The sequence below is a fragment of the Podarcis pityusensis genome (assembly GCF_964106645.2).
Source record: "Podarcis pityusensis genome assembly, chromosome: 2".
Classification (NCBI taxonomy): Eukaryota; Metazoa; Chordata; class Lepidosauria; order Squamata; family Lacertidae; genus Podarcis; species Podarcis pityusensis.
This window is the reverse complement of record NC_138029.1, coordinates 69,748,363-69,771,239: the sequence shown is the minus strand read 5'-3', so window position 1 is coordinate 69,771,239 and position 22,877 is coordinate 69,748,363. Positions and strand designations below refer to the sequence as shown.

At 42.8% G+C, this 22,877-nt stretch overlaps 1 protein-coding gene across 3 annotated transcripts in view; it reads left to right on the top strand.

Annotated features, from left to right (window-relative positions):
• UIMC1 (ubiquitin interaction motif containing 1) overlaps positions 1–22,877 on the top strand; it is an 86,531-nt gene that overhangs the window by 7,497 nt on the left and 56,157 nt on the right. For all 3 annotated transcript variants that reach the window (XM_080988107.1, XM_080988106.1, XM_080988105.1), the window contains exon 2: positions 3,328–3,467. In XM_080988107.1, the coding sequence (XP_080844233.1) occupies positions 3,336–3,467 (132 nt within the window). In that variant the 5' untranslated portion in view covers positions 3,328–3,335. The remainder of the gene's footprint in view (positions 1–3,327; positions 3,468–22,877) is intronic.

Genomic DNA, 22,877 nt, shown 5'->3' with positions numbered 1-22,877 from the left:
GATGACCTACATGACCCGCCTATTCAATGACATCATGAAAGGGGGGCCCATCCCCAAAATAGTCTCCATCCCAAAACCACTGAAAGACAGCCTCAAAGTAGAATCCTATCGCCCAATCTCATTAATAAACCAAGACTACAAGATATTCACAACAATCTTGGCCAACCGCCTAAAAATCTTATGCAAGTTAATAGCCCCAGACCAGACTGGCTTTGTCCCTGGTCACAATATTACTGAACCTGATCAAACACAGCAAGGCAACTAAACTCCCACTGACAATTATGTCCCTAGACATCCTCAAAGCTTTTGATTGCTTAGAATGGAAATACCTATTAGCAGTACTAATTAGCATGAAATTTGGCCCCAACTTCCTACAAATCCTCAAACAAGTATACCGTATTTCTCGCACCATAGGGCGCACCGGACCATAGGGCACACCCAGTTTTTACGGGGGGAAATCAAGAAAAAAAATATCCTCTCTTTACTGTCATCTGAGCACAAGAGTGTCTGGATTATCATTTCGCTGAATGCATACCATGCTGAGCACTAAGTGGTTGGCAAAACAGCATCCACTACAGCCGCCTTTTGTAGCTGAAACAAGATGCAGCGTGCGCCTTCCACCCAATAGTGTTTTACTGTGATGTTGAACCAGCAGGGGTAGTATACACAATGTATTCCACTCTCAGTCTTAAATTGTTGAGGGTTTTGCCTTTAAGTCTTTTTTGAAACCCATATGCAACGAAGCCTGTTTGCTGCTGTTACCACCTTGAATAGTTCACTGGACCAATGTCTAGAAGAGCCAGACCTGTGGGATGTTTTTCTGTCCTTGTGGCCTGTGTGATCTGATACTCGTACACTTAATCAGTAGACAGATCCTTAACAACATTGTCACTCAGTGAAATAAGAGGCTCTCCAATTGAGAGTTGGGTGAATGAAGGATCAAATTCAAGTTCTGCAGCTGTGTCTAGCATCTTGCCACTGCTACCTGTCCACTTGCTGTTAGATAAGGTCTTCCCATCAAATGCTGTGATCAAGTGTCACAGGGGTGTGGACACAAACCAACCAGAGCAGCTTACAACCTGGTTTGACCTCTACCCAGTGCATGGTACCACCCACCCAGCCAGTGTTAGCATTTGTAGAATCACCTCCAATGGCCTGCAGGCTCTTATCAATGCCCTTCTTCATGAAATCTACAGTATAATTAGCAATACAGTAATGTCAGCTGGTTTCGCCCTATTTGAACCTTTCTCTGGAGTGAAGTGGTAGAGATACCTTCCACCTGGCTCACTGCACACAGAATAATGCTGTTCTGTGATGCTGCTGAGGAACTGCTGATCTGAATTGTCTTCTTTCAGCATATCTTTAGTTGTATCTTCGCGGACGTCTAAAAAGATGTAGTCAGTTTCATCCTTCTGACACAGATAATCAAATTCCTGATCCAGGGATTTTGTTACTTTTTCTTGGTCCCTCTTGACTTTATTGTGATCAATTACAAGTCCTTTGTGTTCTTCAGTGATCAAGCCAGCATCCACAAAGGCAGCAGTGGTGATGGCAGCTGTTGCATGTAGGCCAGCACCCTATCTAATGCTATGCATAGCAACATTATATATTTCAAATGTGTTGTATACATTTTTCTAATTAAAATGTTATTTTTTGAAGTATTAGAAGTGGACGGTATACTTGGTTTTCCTAATGTCAATTAATAACTTCCATCATTTCCATCTTGGGCATCAGCTATTTGTTCTTCATTTTAATCAGCAGAGAAAATAATTTCATTTGATGGTATTGAAGCATCCTGCTTACTTCTCTGCTTATATTCAGCAAGACTTATTCTCTCATCTTCTTGCCACTTGCTTTTTGACTTGTCTCTTATACCCAGGCAGATCTGGCAAGCCAGACTAATGTGATCCAATCATTTTTAATGATTTTAATGCAATTTTTTAAAAGATTCCCATTTGTTTTTTAATATGACAATTTAAAAATTATTGGAAATTCCACAAAAATGTTAAAAAGTCATTATTTTCTATGGAGCTATATACCAAGCAAAACTAAATTACATTAATTTAACCAAAATATCATTTAAATTCCCAAGTGATGCTACAACTTTTTAGCACCCCTCATTTTTGGAATTTGAAAGTTGTAAAATTCAACACGCCCTACCAGGGCAGCCCTTTGCGAACCAAACCTAACCAGTATGGCTCTTGACCATCATCATGCAAATATCTCTGCTGGCTGTAAGATAACCCAGAAAGTTATTCCTACCATGATAGCTTTCATGCAGTGGGACCTTGATTTTTTCTCTACGCATTCTTTTGGTTTCCTGTTTGTGTTGTTATCACTTAGGATGCTGAGCTGATAGCCAGAAAAGCTTTGGAGAACATAGGGTGGGGGTGGGGATGGGGAGGATTTGTGGTGTTGCTGCATCTCTCAGTTGGCCAAGAGCCCTAATCAGCTTTTCTGGCTGTGCTTTCACTGTTGAAGCTTGTTATGTACCTCTCTTGCTATGTATAGGGTGGCAATGAAGGACTTTGCCGGAAGCACCAGCTCTAATTGCACTTGCACCTGCCCTCCCCTCTGTTTCTCATAACTCTTAGCATTTCTGGCTTTTCAGCAGTTTTCCCCCTCTAGCTGCAGAATGCCCTTTCTGGAACAGGTAGCCATGGTTTGTCCCAGCAGAGGGCACTATGAGCATGCTGTTCAGTGGGTGACTTAGGCTATAAAAGGAGAGCCAAGTGTCCTTGACTTTTCTCTCTCGTTTTCATTTAGTCTTTTTGCCGTTCTTCTGACCTTTGTCTTATTCCTACAGTACACTTCCAAGCTGTTGCTCTGTGAGCATATTACTTGAAAAATGCAGCTCCTTTCCCGTGCCTAATTGAATATGAAAGCTGGCAACTGCTTCTGATGCTTTGGTTTCCCCCTTCTGTAGTGCTGAGTCTAGCACGATCCGCTTCCCTTTCTCAGTTTTTCCTGCATCAGCAGTGGAGCCAGGTTTAGGCTAATAGGGGTTTGGGATGGCAGGCTGATGTTTTCTGATGTTGCATGAATAACTTTGGGCAAGTTGGAAATGTGTTTTTGTAGCTGCTATTCATTGCTTTGGAACCTGCTGTTAGTCGGTGTTTTCTAGCTTCTTCCTGATTTAATCAGCTATATAAGGTAGTCTTAATTGGGCGAGTGGGGATTTATGAATGTGCCTCTGAATAAGTCTCAGGTCTCCACACCTATGAGACAAGAATGGATTGCCTAGGGTGCTCTACCTCCAAGTAATCAATTAGGAGGGGAAACTGAACCAGGATCAGTCGGACAAATAAATATTTCTGTTTGTTCCAGTGGAAAGGATGCCAAAGAAAAAGCGGAAAACTTCAGATGGGCCTGATTCCCAGAGCCAGGATCAGGGAGAAGAGTCAAGGGAATTGTCAAATGCCATGGTTGTGGATGCATGCATTGTCATATCTGACAGTGATGGAGAGGTGAGTAGTCAAGAACAAACAATGCAAATTCTGACTTGAATTCTATTTGTATACCAGTGCATTTTCTTTCCCCTCCCCCATAAAATTTTATTTTGAAATAAAGTTGGAAATACAGGCAACAAAATGAAAGAACACCACAGAATATTATATCATGATCACTAATTAAGAGGAAACGGAAAAAGGAACTCACTGATTACTGGCCTTGGTATATCAGGCGTGGGCTGCTGGGACAATTAGAGTATAACAGCCTGGGGAGAGGGTCACTAACTACTGGATGAGTTTGGATGTCCAAACTACAGTTAGAAAAGAAATATGCATCTGTATTTGATTAGAATGCAGTCAGGTGTTTGATGGGCTTTCACAGGAGATAAGATAAACAAAAACCATGGTGTCAGAACGCCCTGTCCCCCCCAATACAATTGCTTCCTTATTGAGCAACTTCATACATAATCATGGTCCCTCAGATTTAATCAATCTGCTAATTTATTTTTATGGAAGAGTTTATTCTACCTCTCTATCTGGAGTTAGGTAGCTGGACTTTGACACAATAGTCTATTCTGCTTAATGTATTTTTAGGAGAGCTTTGATTTATTTTTCTCTAAGTAATCATATTGTCATACTTGGAAAGAATAGGCATTTGGCATTGGAAATAAACTCTCCACACCCCCAGTTTCCTCTCACTACTGTATTGGCCTGAATATAAGCCGCATCCGCAAATAAGCTGCACCTTTAAAATTAGGTGGCTTGGGGGAGACTTGGAAGCCACGGAAGGGATGGGCACTATTGCCCTGTGCTCCCAGGCTGCTCACGGGGTGGGGGGTGGGGGGAGCCACACCACTTTGCCGGTGGCGTAAGGTCACAAATATAAGCCGCACTTTAACGTTTAATGATCGGAATTTGGAAAAAAAAATGTGCGGCTTATATTCGGGCCAATATGGTATATCCTTTTTTTGGTTTGTATTTTTTTTATTATTATTATCACACACACACACACACACACACACACACACACACACACGGCTCTTTGCAGTATATTTTAAACACTAAACAAAACACTTTAAACTAAAATAGCTGCATCCTCATAGGGGGAAGAAATGTAATTTGACAGGACAAATCCTAGTTTGTATAGCTCAAAATTGCCACTTTGAATTTTATGCAGAAAGTAGCTGAAAGCTGAGTTGAAACACCTCTGTCAGGAGGGTGAATGTGTTCTGCATCAGCTGCAGTCACCCAGCAGTCCTCAATTCTCTGTATACAGTTAATTACAGGAGCCTGCTTTGAATCTAAGAATAGCTTGCTGGAGAAGGCCAGTGGCCCATCTAGTCCAGCATCATATTCTCACAGTCTAACCAGATGCCTGTGGAAGCTTAGGAAGGGATGAACAAAGGCCAGTAGATATAAATAGGTAAAAAAAAGGTTGTGGCCGGAGGTGGAGAAAAGCTTCCCCATATACCCTGTTCTCCAAGTACAACATTTTATATTTATTTATTTAGAATATTTTAGATGCCACCCTTCCAGGGTGGTTTAGAAAAACAGAAGTGCACATGACCCCTAAAAATGTTCCCATGTTATGAGAACTTGCCCTGTAAGCTGCTGAAGGAGGATGGTAGGTGTCTGAGGTGTTGGGGATGACACTCCAAAGTTATTCCAGTTGTGATATCTATTTGTTTAAAATATGCTGTAGTGATGGCTAAGTGTTGTTCAGCTGAACTTTAAGAAGATTAACAAATGACCCTGTTCAGACAGGAGTCTCATTCTGTCCAGTGTGACATAATTATGTTTAATAGAAACCAAATGTCAAGCTTGGGGGCATTCCACAGAATTCCCTAATGACAACCTTTTACTATTAAATAAGTGCTGATAGCAGCATTATTCACACAGCTTACTGATTCTAGGGAAGGTCCAAATCCTTGTAAGCTAAAGCCAAGTCCAGCAAAACGACTACCAGAGGAACTCATTTGCCATTGTATAGTTGCAGTTTTTACGGTACATCCTCACACAGTACTTTTAAAATTTCAGGATAGCATTTTACACAATACCAAGGGATCTTGACTTCCCTACTGATTATAGATCTTGTGCGTAGTTCCTTTAGTGGCCAGTATTGATAAGCAGATAGTTATTATGTGCAAAGACTAAAAACAAAGCAAAAACCACAAAAACAAAACATAAAACAAAACACAAAAAATCCCACATAAGCTAAACAGAGGTTGGGGGGGACCTTTACATCTGATGATATTGAAAATTACATCTGCATCCTTATTAGAGATCTTCCCTGCTGGGAAAATTCTTTAAAGAAATACATCATACAGCAGTGATTATTCCTTTTTGTTAAACCCTGATCTCGGCAAATATGCTAAGCTAACTTCAGATTTGTGCTGTGTGGAGATCTTCATATTGAAATCTGCAAGGAAGGAAAACCAATAATGACAAGAGAGTCTACAATGCATGCAAGATCAGGACCTATTGTTGGCCACAATCTTTTATCTCAGTGTGCATATATTTGAAAATAGAGAAACAAAATAACTCTTAAAATGAATCTGTAAAAATAATAGGCACTTTCACTTGACTGTACGTTCAGACCTATAAACAATAAATTCTGGTGGCATAATCTCTCATATTACAGTACAGGATATGCTCAGGGAGGCCATTAAAGAGCCAATTAGGTTCTGTTTAAGTGAAAACAGTTCACAGCCAGTTGAGTAAATGGATTTATTCTGTTTGCTCTGTTTTCAGATCTGAGGCTATAACCCTGCCTTCTCATTTTCTCTCCTGCAAAAAATACCTTTCCTGGGAATTGTGAAAAATGTGTCTGACTCCTGAAACATTTCCTCAGATTTGCCAGGCATGCAATACAAAATTCAAGTCCTGAATTCCATTGTTGCATTAAAGTAAAAGGCATGTAATAGTCTGGATAAACGACAGTTTTAGAGAGGAGTAGATTCTCAGTTCTTCTGGCAGCTGCTCACATGTGGTTCCCTATGATACACAGATTTATAAGGCAGGCTTGGAAACCAGAAGTTCATTGGGCTCTTTCTTTGGCAACCTCCTGACAGGTATCTTTAGAACAAGCCTCCCATCCTCCTCTTGCGCCAGGATGCTTTGTAGCAGTTGCAGCTGGAAAGTCTCCAGCAACTCGCTTTTGATGATCTCTGGCAGGCTGAGTCTCCCTGGTGTTTCTCAGTCATGCTTTGTTGTCAAACTCCTCTGTGCTATTTTGCAAACTTCTTCTTGCAGTGGGCTTTGCCATAGCATCTGTTGAGGCTAATCTGAAGCAACTTTTCTGCCCAGTGGCCTGTCTAATCAATACTGATTGCCTCATAGGCTCGAGTTGCTTTTGTCTTCAACTTGTGCTATCTGTGCATATGTGATTAGACCCTTTATCAGCTTTTTACTGATATCGACAAAAAATGGTTTCTTTTCTCAGTAGAGTGTATGTAGATTGTGAAGCGATGTTAAGCTGAATTCACTCTAACATATTCATTATATATTTATCACACCCTCCTTTAGAGAACTCAAGAGTGCTACCTTGTAAAATAAATTAGACTGAGAGGGAAAGGAAGTTCTGCTTCACGGGCAGAGGTCTCTGTGTTAATGGGATGATTTTGTTGGATACAACACTTTATACTGACTTTCTTCTGTAGTTTTACATATTTCATTAGGACAACTTGTTGAGCTGAATCTGTACAGCTTTCAAAGTATAAGAAAGAAGATGTGGAAGCTGGCATTGGGTCAGCGTTTTGGTCCATGTAGCTCAGGACAATCTCCTTCAACTTGCAGTGACTCCCTACTCTGTTGCTGTCATCCTTTCAATTGGAGAGGATAGGAATTGTACCTCAACCATTCCACATGGCGACTTTCTGTTTTTGTGTATATATATATATATATATATATATATATATATATATATACACACATATACACACACACACCACTTACATTATAGAATATCAAAGCAGCGCAGAGAAAGCCAGAAATAAGTATAAAATACACATCAGAAATAATACAATTAAAATATCAGTATAACTCCAGGAGATGATCAGCAGACAATAATTAAAAATCGCATTCAGAAACTGGGTAAATAAAAAGGGCTGCATAGGAAACAGCAGATTGTTGGAGCCACAAGAGGTCTGGAGGGTGGCAACACAATAACAGGCCTTTTCTGTGGTGGCTCTCCATTTGTGGAATGCTCTGTTCTCCCCAGGGAGTCTTGCCTGGGGCCTTCATCTTTAGGTGCCAGGTGAAAACTGTTTCTTTGTAATCAGGCCTTTGGCTGATTAACATTCTATAGTATTTTAAATGTGTTGATGGGAGAGGGGTTATTGGCTTGTTTTCGTTTTATTATGTATTTTGTGCTCTTGTTTTGTATTTTGTATTTTGAACTGGCCTGTGATCTTCAGATGAAGGGTGGTATACACCTGTAATGAATAAATAAACAATAAATCAATAAAATTAATACATTGAACATGGCCTAGATTGAAGCATATGGTCAGCCAGTGCAGCTGCTTCAACAAAGGTGTCATATATTGATGGCAGTTAACTCCAGACAGCAAGCTCACAACAGCATTTTGCACTAACTGCAACTTCTGAACCAGCCTCAGGGACAGTCCCAATGAAGTGTATTGCAGTAATCAAGTGAGCGGTGTATGTGCCAGAGTCGTGAGATTATCCCTGTCCAGGACTGTCAATAGCTGGCATACCAAGCTAAGCTGGTAGAAGGCAGCCCTTGTTGGGATACTGCCAGGGAGACAAAGGCCATCATGGTTCCACGTCACCTCTGGACGATCCATCGATCTCCCGTAGATACAGTATCAGTCAATTAGCGACACGAAGCCTCAGAAATAGCTTGCCACATTCCGGAGCTCGTGCACGCTCTATCAGCAGAGTTCGCACAACGAAAGGTGCACTCAGGAGAGCATTATTTACAACTTTATTCAGCGTTGATCAGAACAAAGAAAAACATGACTGCCTGCTTCGATGTTCAGACACAGAGAGAAAACGAAAGCATATACAAAACAGTAACTTCCTGTGAACAGGAAATACGTAGGCTGTGACTCACAACAGCCTGTCCCCTTTTAAGGTGGAACGGAAATATCCTAACATCCTCCCCCTTTCCGTGTAACCTGTAGTACCTGTGGTTCAACCCAATTGCAACCTCTGTACATAAACCGTAAGTTGTTCTCTGTTAACAACCTTAGACAACAGATCAGCAGGAATTTCATTTCCTGCCATGTAGGACACCTGAATGAGTCCTTTCTCAATACACTCTCTTGCACGATGTAGCTTAATCTGCAAGTACTTGGTTCTTTGCTTGCAACTCTCTGAGTTCAGCAAAGCCAAACAGGATCTATTGTCTTGATACACTTGCATAGGACATTTCACAGAAACTCTGATGTCCTTAACCAGTTGCATCAACCATTCACAATCCATGAGTGAAAATGACAGAGCATTGAGTTCTGCTTCACAGGAACTTAGGCTTACTGTCGTCTGCTTCTTGCACAGCCAATCAAACAGACAGTGGTTGTACATGTAGCATACTCCAGAAGTGCTTGTACCATCCGTGGTGTCACTTCCAAAACTAGCATCTGCAAATATTTCAAGACCTCCAGTCTTCTGACTGGAGAACCTCAGCCTGTAGTGCAAAGTCCCTTTCAAATAGCGGGCTATGCGCTTCAGAGCTTTCCAATCCTGAACAGTAGGATTGTTGGCATGTCTGCTAAGCAGGTTAGTGCTTACAGCTATGTCAGGTCTTGAGCATCTAGCAATGAAATTCAGCTTGCCTAGAATGCATCTGTACAGCGTAGTGTCAGAAAACGCTTCAGCAGTACTATCTACCTGGTAACCTGTCACCATCGGTGTGTCTGCTGGGTTTGCATCAACCAAATTCAACCTGGTTAATACATCAGCAATTTTCTGTGTTTGGTGTACCAGAAAATTACCTGCTTGGTCCCTCTCCACCTGCAGAGAAAGATAGTTGGATACCTCACCAAGATCCTTCATGTCAAAGTGCTCCTTCAGCTGAGCTAGGGTGCTTTGGTACAAAGCCTGATTCTTCCAAAACATCAGAAGATCATCAACAAAACATAAACAATACAGTTTGTTTTGCCCCTCCTCCTTGACAAACACACATGGATCAGCTTTGCCCTGGTAAAAACCTAGAGAAAGCAACGTCTCAGTGAGTTTTGTGTTCCAACACCTGGCACTCTGCTTGAGACCATATAAGGATTTCCGAAGTTTACAGACCATTCCCTTCTGTATATGCATTCCATCAGGTGGAAGCATAAACAGCTCCTCCCCAAAAACCCCGTACAAAAAAGCTGTATTAATGTCGTGATGGGAAACGTGCAGTTTGTCCTCTGCAGCAATCTTGAGCATTAGCCGGATGCTCTCATACTTGACGGTGGGTGAGTAGGTCTCGTGGTAATCCTGTCCTGGTACCTGTGAAAAACCTCTGGCAACCAATCTGGCTTTGTGTCTGACAACCTTGCCATTCTGGTCTGTCTTGGCCTTGAAGACCCATTTGCTGCCAACCAGTCTCATTCCTGGGACTACCCATACCAGCTCCCAAGTTTGGTTCCTGTTCAAGGAATCAACTTCAGCCTTCATGGCATTAAGCCAAGGCTCAGCATCTTTAGAGGTTAACTCCTGAACCTCTTTGAAGCTTGAAGGTTCCCATACCTTCTCTGAGCTACTAAGAACAGCAGTTGCCGTCTTAGCAAACTCATCAGCAAATCTCTTTGGAGGTTTGCCTCTTGTGGCCCTTTCAGATCTGCGTACTAGACGCAAGTCTTCTTGACTCATCTCCTCCTTCTTAGGAGAAAAGTGACCAATGGTGAACAGTGGTTCTTCCAGTTCATTGTCAGACGCATCAGATGGTCTGACTGAGGCCTTTGCGCTCTTGTAGTCTGCTGTGTCATCACTGTCGCTGACACCAGCAGCAGCGCTGCCCACTGAGCTGGAATCCGAACTCTGATCATCATCATCATCCTCAGCTTCCTCTTTTTCCTCAACACCATCTGTTTTTTTCACATCACCTTTATCTTCCTCTGGGTAACTCTGGAAAATTCACACATTTCCCCCCCACTTAGGATTGTACTCAACACTCTTTGTGAACTTAATGGACTTAGAGTCAGTCATCCATACCCTGTATGAACCTTTTTCATACCCCATGAACAAACCATGTGCCCTACGCTTCCCAAGCTTGTTGCTCTGTGGGGTGTGTACCCACATGTCAGAACCAAAGATTCTCGTGTGCTTGACGTAAGGTTTCTTACCAAACATCTTCTCATAGGGAGTACAACCAATAGGTGATGACAGTCTCCTGTTATAGGAATAAATGAACGTGGACAAAGGCTCCCCCCAAAACTTCTCAGGGAGATTGGCATCATGCAACAAGGTTTTTAGGCCTTGAAGCAAAGTCTGGTTTGCTCGCTCAGCAAGTCCATTCTGCCATGGAGATCTAGGCGTTGAGAGGTCATGCTGGATTCCCTTCTCAGTCAGGAAAGCTTCAAACTGCTGAGAAGTGAATTCCCCACCTCGATCAGTAAACAAACAACCGATACGTTTACTGTGAGCATTCTCCAACCAAGCACAGAATGCCTTGAACCTAAGAAACGCTTGCGATTTCTGCTCGAGCATAAACACATGAATGTACCTGGAAAAAGAATCAATTAGAACCATGAAGTACCTCGCTCCACCCAAAGAGGGCGCAAGTGGACCAACCAGGTCTGCGTGGACTAGCTGGTAGGGTTTGGAAGCCTGCCTGCTAGACTCCTTGCCTTTTGGAGCAACCTTCACCTTGTTCTCTGCACAAGATACACATTTCATGTGAAACTTACAGGGCTTGATGTTCAAACCCTGAACCAACTCAGGCATCTTGGCCAGCGCCTGCCAAGACATGTGAGCAAATCTTCTGTGTGCCTGGTGAATACAACCTGCATGAAGAACTTTGTTAGTTTGTGCAACACAACAAGAATCAACATTAGACACAGCAGCACCATTGTCATCATAAGTTATACAGAACAAACCATCTATAAACTTTGCATGCAAAATGTCCTCTTTGCCTTTCCTGATGACACAGACGCTCTTCTTGAAGGAAATCTCAAAGCCACGCCCAGTCAGCTGTGGGACACTGAGCAAATTGTCTGCAGAATCTGGAACATAAAGTACATCTCTGATGGTAGTGTGCAGACTTGCCAGTCTCACATTCCCGACTCCTGCAATTCGCAACGTCTTTCCATCAGCCTGGTGGATCTCTCCATCTTGAGGTGTGAAGGAGATAAAGAGATGCCGGTCTTTTGCCAAATGGCGGCTAGCACCAGAGTCAACAATAAATCTTCCTTTGGCTTTTGGGGACGCAGTGCCAGCAAACAGAACCTTGTTTTCCACTGGCTTGGGCTGCTGCTGCTTGCCCCCCTGCTCCTGGCCATCAAACTTGCCTTTAGCCTTTGGTGAAGCTGTGCCAGTAAACAAAGCCTTGTTTTCCACTGGCGTGGGCTTTCCACCCCCCTTCTGCTTCGAGCCATCTGCAGGCATCTGTCTCTGTTTACTTCTGGCCTTCCGGCCTCTGCAAAGACGATGACCTTGGTTCTCATGGAAACAGAGCTCTCAGCTGCCGACTCCTTGGCTCCCCCTGGAGGCTGGAATGCTGCCTGGGATGACATCACAGTCAGCTCCCCCTGCAGCTTGCAACCGGTGCCCTCAGCATCCCTGCAAACATTCTCATTCTGGGAAACAGCCAGGACCTCCGATGCAGTCAAACTCTGGGCTGGGATGACTGGCAGATGGGCTACTTTCAAAGCATTCCACATCTGACGTGCTGTCGCATTGCCAGCTAGCGTAGCAATTTCCTCCAGAGAGACAGACAAGACAATTACGTCTATGGCCCTTGAATCTTGGGCCCTTCATCTGTCTGTCAGAGGAACAAGAGGGACTTCACACACAGTATGCCACACTCCAAACTGTCGTAGTAAACTTTCACACCACACAGCCCAGGTCTCATAATTGTGCCGATTTAACTTTGGGCACTCAGTGCCTTCAGAGGCTTGGAAAAACTCCATTCCAGGCTTTTACTTGAGCCTTTATCTCGGCAGCCCATAAATCTTGAAGCCTGCTTGGGTCGACTCCCAGGCCAATTAGCCAGCCGGAGTTCAAAGAGACTCTGCCGCGGCAACGAAAAGCCTTGACGTTTCTCCACATACCTCACAATAGAGTGGCGCAGCGGAAGCGTGCTGGGCCCATAACCTGTTGTTGGGATACTGCCAGGGAGACAAAGGCCATCTTGGTTCCACGTCGCCTCCGGACGATCCATCGATCTCCCGTAGATACAGTATCAGTCAATTAACGACACGAAGCCTCAGAAATAGCTTGCCACATTCCAGAGCTCATGCACGCTCTATCAGCAGAGTTCGCACAACGAAAGGTGCACTCAGGAGAGCATTATTTACAACTTTATTCAGCATTGATCAGAACAAAGAAAAACATGACTGCCTGCTTCGATGTTCAGACACAGAGAGAAAACGAAAGCATATACAAAACAGTAACTTCCTGTGAACAGGAAATACGTAGGCTGTGACTCACAACAGCCTGTCCCCTTTTAAGGTGGAACGGAAATATCCTAACAGCCCTCACTACTTAAGCCACTTGAGCCTCTAGTGACACATGAATCAGTGAGTACCCCCAGACTACGAACATGCTCCTTTTAAGGGAGTGTCCAGAACAGGCAAATAGCCAGTTTCCTGGATGCACAAACTACCTACCAGCAGTGCCTTCATCTTGCCAGGATACGATTTCAGTATATTGGCCATGTTCTATCTCCACTGTTTGAAACAGTAGGCTTCTGAATACCAGTTGCTAGGAATCACAAGCAGGGAGATTATAGTTGCACTTAGGCCCTGCTGGTGGGCTTCCCATAGGCATCTGGTTGGCCACTGTAGGGACAGGATACTGGACTAGGTAGGCCTTTGGCCAGAACCAGCAGGGCTCTTCTTATCTTACATATTATTTGCAAGCCCAAGCGGAGTGCAGGTTTTTGTGACAGAGGAGAGACTATTGAAATCTCTCAGCTACATCAGTGAACTACCGTATTTTTCGCTCTATAACACGCACCTGACCATAACATGCACATCGTTTTTAGAGGAGGAAAATAAGGGAAAAAACATTCTGAATGAAACAGTGGATGTATCATTTTTGTGCTTCATGCTGTGGCCACAGACATGTGATCTGATGGTGAGTTTGGGGTAGCCCAATTCAAAAATCCTGAGAATCCCTGTGGATCCATGCTTTTTAACCATTGCAGCCCCAGGCAACAGTGGGCGCGTGATTTTTGGGGGGCAGGCTGTAGCGATGGACATGCTATGTGCTCTGATGGTGAATTTGGGGTGACCCAATGCAAAGATCCTGAGAATCCCTGTGGATCCATGCTTTTTAACCACGTTTTTGCACCATTGCAGCCCCAGGCAACAGTGGGTGCGTGATTTTTTTGGTGCAGGCTGTAGCTATGGACATGCTATGTGATCTGATGGTGAATTTGGGGTGACCCAATGCAAAGATCCTGAGGATCCATGTGGATCCATGCTTTTTAACCACATTTTTGCACCATTGCAGCCCCAGGCAACAGTGGGCGCGTGATTTTGGGGGGGCAGGCTGTAGCCATGGACATGCTATGTGCTCTGATGGTGAATTTGGGCTGACCCAATGCAAAGATCCTGAGGATCCATGTGGATCCATGCTTTGTAACCACATTTTAAGTGGGGAGGGAAGGAAAAACACAGAAGGGACAAGGAGCACGAGAGGGGTGTGCAGAGAAGCAGCTGGCTAAGAATGCAGGAGAGGGATATAACGGGAGGGAGGAAAGGAAGGCAAAAGTTCCCCCCACCCACCCACCCACCCAAGCCAGCCAGCTCTCTCTCTCTCTCTCTCTCTCTCTCTCTCTCTCTCTCTCTCTCTCCCCCACCTGCATGTTTTCCGGCTGGAGCACGGAGAGGAATTAGAAGGCACGACGCTCTGCTTTCCCCTCTTCTTGCCTGGAGGGGAGGGGCTTTCCCTGCTCTTTGTTCCGTTTGAGCAAACACAGCAACGAAACAGAGGAGGGTGGGCAGTAAGACCCTGAGGCGGAATGCAGGAAAGTAGCCGCTTCCTCTTTTCAGGTTTCCCTTCTCCGAGACGCGCGATCTGATTTTTGCCTCCACTCGCGCCAGTCGGCTCCAGGGACCACACATTCGCTCAATAACACGCACAGACATTTCCCCTTCCTTTTAAGGAGAAAAAATCTGCGTGTTATAGAGAGAAAAATACGGTACAGGCACTTATTTTACTCTTCTTCAGTACAGAAGCTATGAACTTCAAAAGTCAAAGTGCTTGAATGAAATACATTGGATGAATCTTGAACAGGTCAAGACTACTGGTCATTCCAGAATATATAGAACACTTTTCACTTTTCTTCCACTAGCATTGGTCCAGCATGTTTACTGCTTGTGGACTTCTCATAAGCATTTAGTTTTATTTATTTTATATTTTATTTATATAATTTATATCCTGAACCCATCATATGTGATCTTGGGCCCACAACAATAAACAGTCAAGTATCTTTGGGTTATATAATGGCTCATTCAGAAGGCCTGAAGCAGGGGAGAGTCTTCAGCTGGTGCAAAAATAATAATAACTAAAGTTGGTACCTGGCAATGCTTGGTGGGCAGGTTGCTGGTCAGTGTGAGGACAGGTTGCTGGGCTAGATGGTCTGTGCTGGCAAGACTCCTATGCATTAGAAGGAAGTGTACAATTCATAGCTGCAGAGAGAGGGCTTGACTTATTGGTATTTGCCACTTCTGAAAAAGGGCTACATGAAGATTCCAGTGATTAGAATAGGAGAGTTTTTTTTGGGAAATATCATTTTCTCAATGAGAATATAAAGTTCTTTGGGTGTTGGGAAGATACAATACTGGAAAGACATTTAAATCCCCTGAAATGTGCAAAACAAGTGAGCGAAATAGTGATAGCCTCAATAGACCCTATGTATGATTTGCTCTATTGGATAGCTGCAGTCCAGGGAGCTTCTGCAGTGAATCCAATTAATCCTCATGGCCTAAACACACACGCACGGTTTTCAGTGACTCAGATTTTTAAAAGCATACTTATTTAATAAAACCAGAAAATGAAAAACACTATTTAATTAGGTCTTAGATCTGCTCATGGGAAGATTTTGTTTCTAGTGGGAGCAAACCCCTTAATCCAGAAGTACTCTATATCTGTGCTGGCGAGAATGGCCTTGAGATACCTTCATTGAATGCAGAGAAGGAAAGAAATCAACAAAGGCAGTGGGGCTGCTCTAATCTGACCCAGCCTTTTAATAATGCTCACCCGCCTACGAGAATATCAACTACTCAAGGGACCATTCAACCAACTGCCTTTTTAATAAGACTGCTAGTCCAAAAATAATCTTAATCAATTAAGTATCTCCAGCACTGCTACAAGGTCATTCCTAATGCAAAACTTACAAGGAAAACTAATAGTTATGCTTGATTTGATCTCTGTGCTGTATTCCTCTGTTCACAGGAAGAATTCTGGATAGAGTTTCCCTTTCTTTGGGTTAAAAAGCTTTCAGAATATCATCATCTGTGTTGCTTTTTTCAAATAGGGATGTGCAGTTTAATTTATGCTTACAAGCAACTGCAGCGTCAGTTTTGTCCAAAGACTGCAGAAAGAGATTTGTTCTCAAAAACTCCATACATTTTCATTCAAAAGGGACTGATTAATTTACCACTGTTTCAAGCTAGATGATTTGAAAACTGTTAATGAATTCTTACAAAGCAACCTTATGTGCAGTGACTAGAAAATAAGGACCATTGAAATCATCTTAAATAGCCTACATAACTCAGTTATCTAAAATCTAGATGTGCACAATATTAATACATCCAGTACTGCTGTATAGGACAGAATCTTGGGTAACAATGAAAAAATGAGAAACACACATTGATGATATCTGAAAACAAAATTATCAGGAAAATCTTTGGTCATATCAGGAAAATGAAACCTGCAGATGAAGGATTAAAGAAGAAATAAGAAGTCTCTATGACAAGCCAAGCATAGTGGGGGAGATTAAGGCAAATTTATTTCAGTAGCTCGGGCGCATCCGAGATACGGATAAGCAGAGAGCAGTGACAAAACAACTTTTGTAGTAACACCATGCCTTATTATTATTTATTAAATTTGTAAGCTGCCCTTCATCTGAAGATGACAGGGTGGTCCATAACATAAAAATACAAAATGAGAACACAAAATACAGAATAAAACAAACCACTAACCTCTTTCCCACAAACACAGAGAAAAGCCAAAGGCCTGGTTATAGATGTTTTTGCCTGTTGCTTAAAGATCTCTAATGAAGGTGCCAGGTGAGTCTCCCCAGGGAGAGCATTCCACAAGTTGGGAACCACCACAAAAAAGGCCCATTCTCGTGTTGTCACCCTCCAGACCTTATGAAGCAGTTCATATGGGAAGAGGCAGTCCTTGAGGTACTGTGGTCCTGAGTCATTTAAGCCTTTATAGGTCAAAACTGACACCTGGAATTGGGCCCAAAAACTAATGGGCAGCTAGTCAGTCAGGCCAGGATTGATGTTATATGCTCAGACTGTCTTGCTCTGGTGACCTTACTTCATTTTAACTTTTGCAGGATATTCCTGAACATTCCAATTTGGGGGCAATATGAGGGTGGGGGTAATGTTTCAGCAGGGAGGTAGCTTTGTTGCTGTGTAGAAAGTCAGCCATGCTGCTTCCTTCTCACCACCTACAGTGGTACCTTGGGTTACAAACGCTTCGGGTTACAAACTCCGCTAAGCAGGAAGTGGTTCCTCCAGGTTAAGAACTTTGCCCCAGGATAAGAATGGAAATCGTGCGCCAGCGGCGCAGCGGCAGCAGGAGGCCCCATTAGTGAAAGCACGCCTCAGGTTAAGAACCGTTTCAGGTTAAGAATTGACCTCTGGAATGAACTAAGTTCTTAACTTGAGGTTCCACTGTACAGTGGTACCTCTGGATATGAACGGGATCTGTTCCGGAGCCCCGTTTGCATCCAGAAGCGAATGCGGGTCGCCACTTCTGCGCATGTGCGAGCGGCGAAACCCGGAAATAACGCGTTACTTCTGGGTCGCCGCGGAGCGCAACCTGAAAGTGCTCAACCGGAAGCAACTTCAACCCGAGATATGACTGTATTTTTCTTAAGACAGGCCTGTATTCCAGTGCAGCAGAAAAGAATAGGATCGGCATACGTTCCTGTCTGGGCAGAAATCACTAAAATGTATGGGAAAATCCAGACGTATGGCAGCCTATATTGGCAGTGCCATTTTTGCCGACTCTCTCTAAAAACTGCTCAAAAACGGCTTTTTGTGATTTTGGGCAGAACTAAAAAAGCTCAACAACTTTTCTGTCCGTATTTTCACTGTTTGAAATATGGCAGCCCTAGAAAAGAAGCCACCAGCAAGGACTCATCAGTGAGCTGAAACTGACTTGTTTCACAGGGAGTCTGAAGAAGCCTTTTGTTAATGTCACCTTGGCAGAGAGTTGAGCTAAAGTATCAAGGCAAAATCAGAAGTCTGACTGCCAGGAGTAAAAGTGTCAAGGGGTTTCTCTGAACTTTGTCGCGAGAAGAATAGGTGCAAGCTTAGAGTCCATGCTGGGTAATTGCCTATCCGACCGTAGTTTGTTAAAGAGGACCAGCTTTCTAGTGACAAATATAGGGCACTGACAGGGGCTAGCTCTTCCTTTTTACGCAACTGCAAAATGACGAAGCTTGTAAAAAGAATATTAAAGTGTAAACAGGGGAAACGAGAGGGGAGAGCAAAGCAAGGGGGATAAAACAGGATGGCTGTGTAGCTGTCCAAACCCACCCACACAGCATCAAGCAGCAGCAGCAGCAGCAGCAGCAGCAACTTTGCTCTGTTTTAGGCATGCTGTAAAGAACCATCTGGGAGTCTCTGGAATGGTTAACACCTGTCATGTTACTACAGCCAATAACAAAACAGTCAGTTTGTGAGCGCCTTGATAAAAATGGATCATCAAAAAGAAGGCTAGATGGATTTGTCTGGAGAGAAAACACACACATATCATGGTGAGCTAATGCTGTTTGTTTCTAATAAAGTGGTGGTTTTTCTAGCCAGTGCAATTACTATGCCATGATCATGTTAAGATATTTGGTATATTTCCCACCATATCTTCTCATAAGCAATTAGGAAAATATGGATTGTAAGTGTCTGCTAGGGAGGTCGTTCCCTCCTCCAGATCCAGATCCCCTGGATTCCCAAGGGCTCTCCACTGCTATTTCACCAGATCTACCAGAAATAGTAGACCCTACTTCCGGGTTAGCGCCTCCGGCAATGGCGGATTTCCTCTGATTGGGAGGAATCCGCTCCGTGGAAATCAGGGTCTGGACCGCCACGGCGAGGCGGAGACCCACTAAAAACCACAGGCGGGAGAAGCCTGGGGACGTGGGATTCGGCTGTCACCTTTTGCGCCTCCCCTACTCGCGGGGAAACCCGGTTTCGGGGATCCGGAGCGACGTGGGGCGAGCGGCACGGTGCTTCGAATCGACTGCTTCTTTCACGGAGTGAAGCCGCATTGCTGTTGCCGGAGAGCGCTGACTTTTTCCTGTGGACAGTTGGACTTTAAACAACTACCCGTGAGTAGAACGGAAATTTGGCTCTTTAAACATCTTAATTTGGCACCGAAATGGGAAGGTTTCAAACAGGAAGTCCGCCTTCCTCTTTTGTAAATAGATTGAAGCAAAGGCGCTGCAAGCTAAAGTCTTGGAAAGCCTCTTCTAAAGGATTAAATTTCCATCGGTTAAAATTACTAAACCCCCCTTGGAAGCAGGAGAAGAGGGGGGAAATTTTAGATTGCCTAAGCCTGCAGGAGAGAGAGTGAAGAAAGATAAATTACCACCGTTTTGAACCTGGGAACGGGCTGCCAGTAAGATCGACGTTTTGGGAAAGTTCATTGACTGTGAATAAAACGTATGTTGACAGACAGTTAAATAAGAGAAATATATTGTTTCCATTGTTTCCTTTTGCACTTAAAAAGGAGCAAAAGTAGCTGAAAATTGAAACTAATTTTGTTGCTGGATCTGCGTTTAAAAGGACGGATACAAATCGAAATTGTTTCCTCTAGAGGGAGCTTTTGAAACTGTTGCAGGAGTGGAGCTGGGGAATTTTCCAGCTGCAGAGATTAAAGACAGTGAGAATCAGAGATTGACCTTGGACAAGAATGTCGACAGAAGAAGCCTTAGTGATTGCATTTTGCAAGATAAGTGCTTTATTGGAACAGCTTCATGAGAAGACGGATGTGATGACTACTAAAATTGATAATTTGGGACAAAAAATGACTGATTTGGGACAAAAAGTGAATACCTATACAGAAACTACTCAGGAATCGATTCAGGAATCCACTTTGACATGGCAAGTTGTGGAGAAGACGAGGGAGAAAGCTGTTGTTGAACCTCAAGTAATACAAGTGGAGAGAGCCCCAGCTGTTCAGAGGCAATTTGATGAATATAAGCTGTTGCCTTCTACGATTGAATTTAGAGAAAGCCAGATTTGGAGGGATGGAGTCCCGCTCGGATTGGAGAAGGAAAGTTGGATAGATCCCCTTATGCAGGGATGCTCTGGCTTTTGGGATCTGGATTTGGGTCAGGGGGAGATTGGAGTTGTGGGGGCCTTTAGCTTCGGAGGGATTTTGAAACACGCTCTGAAATATCTTATGGACTTTAGTTTTGACTATGGAGAATGGGCTGACCTGTCGAGAAGGAATAAAGACATTGTTAGGTTGGAGTTTCCCCGAGATCTACTCCTCAGTGCCAAAGGAAGGAAATTAAGAACAAGATCAGCAGAAGATAAAGTTAAGTGCATGTATAAATATGAAGAAGATCTGCAGAAGGGACATGGAAAAGAGTTAAGAGCCTCGGACAGAAGATCACCAGGTTGATGGACCATATGGAATTGATAGAAAGGACTGACAGAATCCGGGACCAGGGAGAAGAGACGGTGAAAGAAGATTGGAAAAAAGTTTAAAATTTATTTAGAGAAATATTGTAAAATTTATGAGTGTTAGAAAAACGTTGGAATGAAATTACATGGCTTTAGTAGAAACGTTATAAGGAGTTAAGTTCAAATAAGTTTTAGGGTTTTAATGGTAAGATAAGGTTAAAATAAATCAAGACAATTAAATGACAGAAAACAGTGAAAGATGGAAAGGATTTGCTGAAATAATTAATAACTAGAATACAAAAAAGGGAGGTGTGAGGAGGTCGATGAAACAAGTTAATGAAAGACAAAGATATGGAAATATTGGATGTGTTTTTAATTGTTTTTGCTTTTGTTTTTGTTTTGATGTATTGTGTCTTTTGTTTTTTGTTTTTTATGTATTGTAATGTATTGATTTGTATTGTTTACTTTTTCTCTTTTTTTACTTCTTTCTGTAATCTTTAAACTTTTAATAAATATTATTTTTTTAAAAAACAGAAATAGTAGACCCTTTCTCTGGTGCTATTCATTTATTTGGAATATTTACTTTGCCCCTCACCTGGAAAAAAATCATGTAGATGCTTATGGTTGTACATCTGATCATGGCTTGGAGGAAATACAGAATTGCAGAATTCTAAAGGGGCAGGCTGTTAGATGAAGTAGAGCAGAGGTGGCTACCCTGTGGCCCTCCCATTGTGCTGGCTTGGACTGATGGGAGCTGGACTTCAACAATATCTGGAAGCCCAAAATGTAGATAGATAGTCACTCTTGAAGTATTTTCAGATAATGCAAAGCCAGAATAAATTCCACATGACTATTCACCACCCTGCTTTCTAGTAGAAGTCACCATTGACAGAATTCCCCCATCAAAGTTAAGATTCTACCACTACCTCGACATGCCTTATTTCTTGACAGTCCTCCCTAGCACTCCTCCTGTCATTCTGCATAGCATACTGCCCCTGTTGATCTTCTCTTTGACTTACTTCTTCTTGCATCAGTTCTGTGTCGTCGCTGCCCTTTTTCTCAAAACACCACACTTTCAACTTTCTCAAGTCTATTCCCTATACTCTGTATCATTCTTTCAGTTGCCTTGCCTCTGGGCTCCCTTTGTCTTTGTCCTGGGTCCTCAGCCTACCCAAGTGATTTTTGATTCCAGCAAAACTGACAGCTTTACTTTCCCTCACAGAAGTTAGACTATAGCTGGCTTAGTGTCCTTGGTTTACTATACTAGCTCAGCCAACCACAAGCCCAAAACAATATCCTGGCCCTAAATGTTCTTAACACATTGGGAAATGGAAGAGCAGAAGTCAAAATTCTCCTAAGACAAGCATAATTATATGAACAAGAGAAAAATCAATGTCGTATTAACAAAATTGGTTAGATAATTGCTCCACTTAGAAAAATCTGCATGGTTCTAGGGAACTACTGTATAGCCTAAATAAGTATGTTGCAATGCTGATATGCCCAAAAGGCAACTTGAACTAGCAGAATTTTAAACATTGCTTCCATATGACAGAAAATCATTGTTTCATTCTCTTCCATACTAGTCAGACCTTAGTACGGACTTGGGAGAAAAATCAAGAGCAGAAAAAGGGTAAAGCTTTTGAAAATAAGACTTAGTAGAAAAGGCTGATGGTGGAGCCTGGAGATGACAACCACTTTCTAATAGATGTACATTTTTTCTATAGCTGTTCAAGCAGAAATGCAACTGACAGGAAGTAATGGACTTTTGTTGAAGGAGGGAAGATTTTTAACATCACGTTCAAAACTGAGAAAAGTTAAGAACTCAATAAGAGAGGTTTGGGAATACCTCGTCCGTTGGATGTTTTTCAGTAGAGACAAAGATCAGTTAGGGGCAGTTAAAGTAGAAATGATCATACTTAAGGTAGGCATGGGTCTAAATCAGGGATGGGTAACTAAAACCAACTCATCTGCTATCTACTGAGCCATGCTCATTTATTGGTCCGCTAGAGTCAAGGATCAATCAACAACAATGAAATGACAGATCATTTCACTGTATATATCCCAGGTAGGTAGGTACATTTTAGGTGTGTCCAATTGCCATGCAATTGCCAACTCATGGGTCCTCTTGGGGCAGAGCAGAATGGAATGGAAGGTGGGGCAGAGGTTGGGAGCAGAATTCTTGTGCGAAATGGTCACTGCCTGTTTATAAATTGCTTCTTAGGTGGGGGGTCAAAGCAAAGAAGTATGCAACTTACAGATTATATGTTGTTGTTATTCCATCACCCAAATAGATTACATATTCATTTTCTGCTCCAAAATCATCTGATTCTAGGAAAGCATATCTTTATTTTTCTTTCTAGTTCTATGTCATAAAAATATATTTCCCCGTAGATAGAACCAAGGCCCTTGGGCTGCCTGTCCTCTTTAACGCATTAAGCTAAACATG